This window comes from Myxocyprinus asiaticus, chromosome 30, assembly GCF_019703515.2.
Source record: "Myxocyprinus asiaticus isolate MX2 ecotype Aquarium Trade chromosome 30, UBuf_Myxa_2, whole genome shotgun sequence".
Classification (NCBI taxonomy): Eukaryota; Metazoa; Chordata; class Actinopteri; order Cypriniformes; family Catostomidae; genus Myxocyprinus; species Myxocyprinus asiaticus.
In genome coordinates this window covers 15,743,589-15,752,516 of record NC_059373.1, presented here as the reverse complement: position 1 = coordinate 15,752,516, position 8,928 = coordinate 15,743,589, and the positions used below count along the sequence as shown (strand labels likewise).

Here is an 8,928-nt window from a genome sequence, read left to right as displayed (position 1 = left end):
CTCAGTATGCTCTCTGTGGTAAAACAGGGAATGTGTGTAGCTGGCCTGAGGAGTTACCAGCTTTAAAAACCGCGACCTTCGGGTGCTTGGTGTGGGCAAGGAGCCTTTTTCCTCCCAATATTCATTTAAAACTGAAAATGTCCGTGTTCTCGGACTCTGCTTTGGAGAAGAAATTATCCGAGCTGAGTAACTCCCAGCAAAGCGTTCAGACTCTTTCACTGTGGCTCATCCACCACAGAAAACACTCAAAAACCATCGTCAAAGTCTGGTATAACGAGCTGAAAAAAGGTAAGAAGAGGTAGATTTTACTCACAGACACCTAAATAGCTTTTAAAACCGAGCTCATTTAATGCTTTGTTGTTTTGAAATGAAGTTAAACAGCCAATGTAGCAAACAAGCTAATCATAGGTTAATCCGTTATAACATAACAGCTTAGCTCATCAACAATATGTTTTGATTCATTATCAATGTCAGAAGCTTAGCTTTATATTATAACTGCGTCAAACCCACAATTTCTGACTGATTTACTTAATGCAAATCAACATTAACCCAGAATGCATCAGAAATGAAATGGGTAAGAAACTCAGCAACCTGTGTTTAGTCAGGACTGGACTGGAGCAACACAGTTGTGGCCATAACTTTGATGTTTTACTACTGTAGGTAAGGTTAGTGTAAGTACAAGAATAAATATTAGATAAGATGTCTTCATTAGGGATGTTATGATCTCATTTCTATAGTTGTTGATGCACTCACTGACCTGGCAGCCATTTTTAAGCATCCTCACATCTGGTTCCCTACTACCTACAGTTTTAGGCCATAGTTTTAGGCAGTTCTTTACGTTTTAGGACAGAGCCTTTATTTATAGAAGGATTTCTACTAGCCAAGTGATATCTGCTGTAAAATGGCAATCCAGTGACCTCTTGTGTCTATCCAGAACCCTTTCACTTTGCTGCATGGGTCGACATGTGGCCCAAAAATATGGGCTGTGTTGAGATGGCATAAAATCTGGCTGATCCTATTTGGGAAGAGTGTGGGTCAGGAGAGTGTTTTAATCGGTGTCTTATTCTTTTATTGGTAGTGCATCCTCTACAGACATAACTAACACATTTCAGCATAACAGGAAGGTTTTCAGAGCCATAATGATCATGAATAATAGAATAAAGCTTAATAAGGGTATGGGTAGCTCAGCAAGTAAAGATGCTGACTACCACACCTGGAGTCGCAAGTTCAAATCCAGGGCGTGCTGAGTGAATCCAGTCAGGCTTCCTAAGCAACCAATTGGCCCAGTTGCTAGGGTGGGTAGAGTCACGTTGGGTTAACCTCCTTGTGGTCGCTATAATGTGTGGTTCTTGCTCTCGGTGGGGTGCATAGTGAGTTGTGTGTGGATGCCGCGGAGAATAGTGTGAAGTCTCCACATGCGCTAGGTCTCCGCGGTAACGTGCTCAACAAGCCACGTGATAAGATGCACAGATTGACGGTCTCAGATGCGGAGGCAACTGAGATTCGTCCTCCGAATAGTCACTACGCCACAACGAGGGCTTAGAGTGCATTGGGAATTGGGCATTCCAAATTGGAAAAAAAAAAAAAAAGAATAAAGCTTAATAAAGTTTTTTCCAAAGGCGCTACACCTGCTTTGCCTGGACACACATTGGTGTACGTGTACCTGTTAAGGCCACCAAAATCTGTTAGTTTATTTATATTTATATTTATATTTTGTTAGTTTACATAGACAAAGCATGGATAAAAAGAAAGACTAATCTCTCATTTGAAGTTTTATATGTCAAATGGTTGGAACAACCATTTATAAAAATGATGATCCGTTCTAAAGGATTCATTCTAAACTCCTCCTTTCAGAGAACCTACTCTGCTCTACTGATGTCCCAGTCTGTGGTGATTGGTCTATCGCTTAGTGTAGTGTTTGAGGGCGGGTCAAAGCTGTTCGCGAGCAGCCAATGAAGACCAGAGGCAGGTTTTTTGTTACCAAATTATGTAGGTTAGTACAGGAAGTAAGTCTGGAATTACTAACGACTCGTTTCAGGTGTTCAGAATCGGTTCATTCTTTTGGGACTCAATAACTCCATTTGTCGGGCACTTTGATTTTTGATACTTTGCAGACTTTTTTACATTCACAAACAGCTATATATAACACACTACATGAAAGGTAATATTTGAAAAAACATAATAGGTGCACTTTAAGTATTATTAAAAAAAAAAACTTTTCAATGAACAGTAAATATCTAATGAACATTTAATAAAGCAAAAAGCCACGAGGCAGTGAGTTACTGTATTTTTACCATAGGTAAGTAAGGGGCATACTTAGGCCCTTCCCACTTGACACACTTGATGGTGGACTTGCGATCTTGTGGACTTGCAATGGCTGCCATGTGCACATGTCTATAAAGTCTTCTACCCAACAGTTTATGCATCATAATGCCACCAAGGTGTGGAGGGGCAGTGGTGGCTCGGCGGTTACTGACCAGAAGGTCAGGGGTTCAAGTCCCAACACCGCCATGATGCCACCATTGGCCCCTTGAGCAAGGCCCTTGACCCCATCTGCTCCAGGGGCGCTGTATCATGGCTGACCCTGATATGGGAAAACAGGAACAGTGATGGCTCGGCGGTTAAGGCTCTGGATTACTGACCAGAAGGTCAGGAGTTCAAGCCCCAACACCGCCATGATGCCATTATTGGGCCCATGAGCAAGGCCCTTGACCTGCTCCAGGGGTGCTGTATCATGGCTGACCCTGTGCTCTGACCCCAGCTTAGCTGGGATATGCAAAAACAGTGCACTCAAGATGGCGCCAAGTATGGCTGCTGCATTTGTTTACAGTTCTTATGTTTTTTTTTTTTGTTTTTTTTTTTTTGTCTTGGATGTTGTCTGCCTTATTGTATATGATAGACAAACACTTTTGGACATTGGTTCTGCACCGAAAACTGGACTTCCAATTCCTCGATGCTGACCCGCTGTTTATAAACACGCCAGCGGAGCCCTTTGTCTGGGCTGCCCGGCTGCGGAAACGCAGAAGGAAAAGGGGAAATAGAGCCGGCGTTCTCATCAGAGTAAGACGTCGCACAAATCAACCCCCCCCCTCCCCCCGCTACCCAGTATTCTACTGGCAAATGTTCAGTCTCTGGACAACAAGCTCTGCGAGCTGAGAGCGCGGATCTCTTTCCAATGAGAGACAAGGGACTGCTGCTTTATCTGCCAGATTGAGCCATCGAACCCACGGGGTTCTCTGTGCACTGAGCGGACAGAGCTAAAGACCTCTCAGGTAAAAGCAGATGTGGTGGTGTATGTTTTATGATAAACAAATCATGGTGTGATCAGAGGAACGTACATTCTATCAAGTCTTTCTGCTCTCCTGATCTGAAATTTCTCATGCTTCTGTGTCGACAATTCTGGCTACTGAGGGAATTCACAACTGTCATTATCACTGCTGTGTACATCCCGCCACAAGCCGAAACAGACCGGGCACTCAAGGAACTGTATGGGAGTTTAAGTGAGCAGGAAACCGCACACCCTGAGGCTGCATTCATTGTGACCGGGGACTTTTAACAAAGCCAATCTCAAATCATTCGCACCAAAATACCACCAACATATCAGTTTCAACACACGAGGGGACTGGGTTTTGGACCATTGCTACTCTTCCTTCCGGGATGGCTACAAATCCCTCCCCCGCCCACCATTAGGAAAATCAGACCACTCTTCCGTTCTTCTGCCCGCTTACAGACAGAAACTGAAACAGGAAGCACCCACCCTCAGAATGATCTAGTGCTGGTCGGACCAATCAGATTCTACGCTGCAAGACTGGTTTGATCACACGGACTGGGAGATGTTCCGGTCCGTCTCTGATGACATCGAGGTTTACGCTGATAGCGTAACGTGTTTCATCAGAAAGTGTGTAGAGGACATTGTTCTGACCAAAACAATACAGATCTACCCCAACCAGAAGCTATGGATTAATAGCGATGTTCGTGCAGCACTTAATGCGAGGACCTCCGCTTTTAATTCCGGGAATGCGGAGGAGCACAAACAAGCCAGTTATGCCCTCCGCAAAACTATCAGAGCAGCCAAACGCCAGTACAGGGACAAGATTGAAGGACAGTTCAACACCACCGACTCTAGAAGCATGTGGCAGGGAATTAATATCATCACGGACTACAAAGGGAATAAAAACTCTGCCATGAACACCGCTGCCTCTCTCCCGGATGAGCTAAATACTTCTTATGCTCATTTCGTAGGAAATAACACCACCCTCACGGAGAGAGCTCTCGCGGCCGAAGCTACAGAGATTAGTTCACTCTCCGTCTCTGTAGTGGATGTAACCCGATCCTTCCAACGGGTGAATATCCGTAAAGCCACGGGTCCAGACGCCATTCCGGGCCACGTCATCAGAGCGTGCGCGAACCAACTGGCTAGTGTCTTTACGGACATTTTCAACCTTTCCCTCTCCTTGTCTGTGGTCACCACATGCTTCAAAACGTCCACCATTGTGCCTGTACCAAAGCAATCTAAAATCACTTGCTTAAATGACTGGCGTCCTGTTGCTCTGACCCCCATCATCAGCAAATGCTTTGAGAGGCTTATCAGAGATTACATTTGCTCTGTGCTGCCTGCCTAACTGGACCCATTGCAATTTGCTTACCGCAACAACCGCTCCACTGATGATGCCATTGCATCTACACTACACACTGCTCTCTCCCACCTGGAAAAAAGGAACACTTATGTGAGAAAGCTGTTTGTAGACTACAGCTCAGCATTCAACACCATAGTGCCCTCCAGGCTTGATGAGAAACTCCGGGCTCTGGGCTTAAACAGCTCGCTGTGCAGCTGGATCCTGGACTTCCTGTCAAGCAGACGCCAGGTGTTTAGAATGGGCAGCAACATCTCATCACTGACCCTCAACACTGGAGCCCTGCGGGGTTGTGCTCTCAGCCCACTCTTGTATTCCTTGTACACACATGACTGTGTGGCAACACGCAGCTCCAATGCCATCAAGTTTGCTGATGATACGACGGTGGTAGGTCTGATCACTTACAATGATGAAACAGCCTACAGATAGGAGGTGCACACTCTGACACGCTGGTGTCAGGAGCACAACCTCTCCCGCAACATCAGCAAGACCAAGGAGCTTGTGGTGGACTTCAGGAGAAAAGACAGAGAACACAGCCCCATCACCATCAATAGCGCACCGGTGGAGAGAGTCAGCAGCTTCAAGTTCCTCGGTGTCCACATCACAGAGGAACTCACATGGTCCGTCCACACTGAGGCCGTTGTGAAGAAGGCTCATCAGCGCCTCTTCTTCCCGAGACGGCTGAGGAAGTTTGGAATGAACCACCACATCCTCACACGGTTCTACACCAGCACTGTAGAGAGCATCCTGACTGGCTGCATCACTGCCTGGTATTCCAATAGCACCGCCCACAACCGCAAAGCCCTGCAAAGGGTGGTGCAGACTGACAGATACATCATTGGAGATGAGCTTCCCTCCCTCCAGGACATATGTATACCAGGCGGTTTGTGAAAAAAGCTCGGAGGATCATCAGAGACTCCAGCCACCCGAGCCATGGGCTGCTCTCACTGCTACCATCAGGCAGGAGGTTTTGCAGCATCAGGACCCGAACCAGCCGACTCCATGATAGCTTCTTCCCCCAAGCAATCAGACTTTTGAACTCTTGATCTCCCACGATCAATATACATCAGCACTGCACTTTATTAATCTTATCTAACACTGGACTGTCATAAATTATATTCTGTCTTAACAACACACTGGCAACTGTCTATCAACCGACAGCCTGAATGTCAATACAGTACAATACAACCTACTGTATATTTTATATGTACTCTATATACTATTTTTATTGTATGTGTATTCTATATTGTGTGTATTGTATACTGTACATTGTATGTAATTATGTGTATATCAGATATGTAAATTGTGTTGTGTAAATCTGATGTTTATTGTAAATTGGTATATGTCTCATCACTGTCGTGACTGCTGTGTTGCTTGGAACTGCACCCAAGACTTTCACCCACTGTTGCACTTGTGCACTCCAAGCGGAGTGTCTAAAAACCCTCTCAACTGTTGAAAAATCACTGTAGAAGTTTTATTTATATAGTGCCTTTCCCAAGCTCAAGGTCGCTTTACAATAAGCAACACTGATACAATTAGGTACAATACAATACCAATTTTTTTTTAAATTTTTTTAATAAAAATCAGATAACATCAGAGATAGCCAGTCAAAATATAATTATTACATCTGTGAAATAAGTGCTTAACTGTAACTGCTGATGTCCTGGGATTTTCATGCACAACATTGTCTAGGATTTACTCCGTATGGTGTCAAAAACAAAAAAAACATCAGTTCTGCAGATGGCAATACATTGTTGATGAGAGATGTCAACAGAGAATGGTCAGACTGGTTCTAATTGACAAAGTCTACAGTAACTCAGATAACCGCTCTGTACAATTGTGGTGAGAGAAATATCACCTCAGAATGCTATTCTGAGATGCGGGTTGGCACCGTTTTGGCGGCACGAGGGGGATCTACACAATATTAGGCAGGTGGTTTTAATGTTGTGGCTGATCGGTGTATATATATATATAATTAACAGTAATGGTACAAGGACTGAGATCTGGGGAATACCTTGTGTGAGAGGAGCAGTGACAGATCTATACATCTGTATAGTAATAAAATATTTTCTATCAGTGAGGTAAAAATTAAGCCAACACAGACTCCAATGGCTTTTTGCATTTATAAAATAACCGCAACAGCAATGATGAGAGACACCCAAGTCCATGCGTTACAGTGATTTTACCATGGGTAAGCGGTGTTCTTAGGCACAACACAAAAGTTGAGTAGCTTTTTGCTTTTATAAAATGGCGGCAACAGCAATATGATGAAAAATGTATGGTTTATTTAAGAGTTATTCTTAATAAAATGCAACCAAAAATGTAAAGGGATCATGGTTAAAATACTTGATGCTTTGGCAGTACAGCACATTATGAAGCCAGTCCATAGACCAGGCCATGTGTGATTTATTATTAGACTGATACGTCATTACATGCATAGATAAAACCATCAGTCTCTTAATGTTACTTAAATTGAGCATAATTTCCAAATAACTGATTGGAAATAGATGAAATTTGTATTCTTTTGCAGGTCCTCTTCACACCAAAGTTTGTCTGCCACTTGTGTGGGCGTTTAGGGGTGCTTGCAGAAAGGCTGTCCTAACTTAATTTTGGGTCATCTAATTGGCTTGCAACGAAAATAACGCTCTAGTGACAAATAGACTTAAATTTCACTTCAAATTTGAAAGTGGGCTTAAAGGATACATGGGCTTATTGGGTGCACTTACCCTACATATATGAGAGGTAGAATGACTGCAGATTTTGAAAGGGCTTTATTTACCAATTAAAAGCCAATTTTTAATTGATTTGTTCTCAGTTTATGTTAAAACTTCATGCTGCCACAGCTTTTTATTGATTTATTTTTGTATTTTATAAATTGCACAGGAACTATGACAGACAACTAAAGGGACCAAACTGAAGGTTTGGCTGCAGGCATTTATATTACAAGGCCATTTTTAATGTAATGCAACTATAAACAACAAATGTTGTTTATAGTTGCAAGTGTAAACATAGGCGTGCACAGTCTTCTTTCCACCTTTATCTGATTCACAGACATTAACATTCACTTAGGATAATCCTGCATATCCACCGGTGCTGCTAAATGGTTATAACGATGTTGTGCCATGACACAACATTACTGCTTTATGACACTGCTATAATGACAATGCATAATGAATAGTTTTTAAGCATAATATACTGTAAAAGTATGTTCTATGATCAGCTTTGTTGTATTCATCACTAGATGCATGTGAATGTCAAGACATAGGTAAAACTTAATGTCTTTAGGTCTCAATCTAGCTTTGAATGTTCAGTATAATGCATTCAGTTTCCTTTTTGTGTTCGGATAACGGGCCTAGTATACTCTAATATTTGTGATTATTTTTTGTTGTTGCTTTATTTCCCAGTGATGACTCGACACGCAGACAGTTCACATCTGTGTGCATTGTCGGTTCATGTGCCTGTACTAAAAGAGTATTACAAAGCAGCCGTAATGCACATGCATCGAACTCATTCCTATTCGCTCGTGATCAAAATAGTATACTTTGAAATGTAACATAGTCGACCGGGTGCGATCTGATATGGAAAACAGAAAAACGAAGCATACCCGGGCATACTTAAGCATGTCCCTAGAAATGAAGATTACAATGGACCTTAGTCTGGGTTAAATATACCGCAAATAAAAACAAGGCTACGAGGTATTGATGTAAAGTCCAAAGTCTACCAATGAACGGAATACATAGGTGGTGAAAGATGGATGTAATCTAGGACCTTAAAGGCCCGGTTGTACTTTGTTTTTGTTTTTTTCACTCAAAAATGAAAATTCATCATTTACTCACCTTTATGCCATCCCAGATTTGTTTGACTTTCTTTCATCTGCAGAACTCTAATGAAGATTTTTAGAAGAATTTCTCAGCTCTTTTGTTCCATACAATGCAAGTGAAGGGGTGCCAAAATTTTGAAGCTCAAAGAATCACAGTCAAAGTCAGCATAAAAGTAATCCATAAGACTCCAGTGGTTAAATCAGTGTCTTCAGAAGCGATGTGATAGGTGTAGGTGAAAAAAGATCACTTTCACATTATTCTTGTGTTTTTGGTGTTTCACATTCTACATGCATACCGCCCTCTACTGGGCAGAGAGAAGAAATTGTAGCAAACAATTACTAAAATTTTGATCTGTTTCTGACCCACACCTATCATCTCACTTCTGAATATGTGGATTAAAACACTGGAGTCTCACCAAAAACCGATTAGATCGCTTCAGAATACATGGAGTTGTATGGATTACTTTTATGCTG

At 42.5% G+C, this 8,928-nt stretch overlaps 1 protein-coding gene across 2 annotated transcripts in view; it reads left to right on the top strand.

The window, feature by feature from the left end:
• The window catches only part of LOC127420636 (regulation of nuclear pre-mRNA domain-containing protein 1A-like), a 47,641-nt gene continuing 38,713 nt past the window's right edge, over positions 1-8,928 (top strand). For both annotated transcript variants that reach the window (XM_051663046.1, XM_051663045.1), the window contains exon 1: positions 1-288. In XM_051663046.1, the coding sequence (XP_051519006.1) occupies positions 138-288 (151 nt within the window). In that variant the 5' untranslated portion in view covers positions 1-137. The remainder of the gene's footprint in view (positions 289-8,928) is intronic.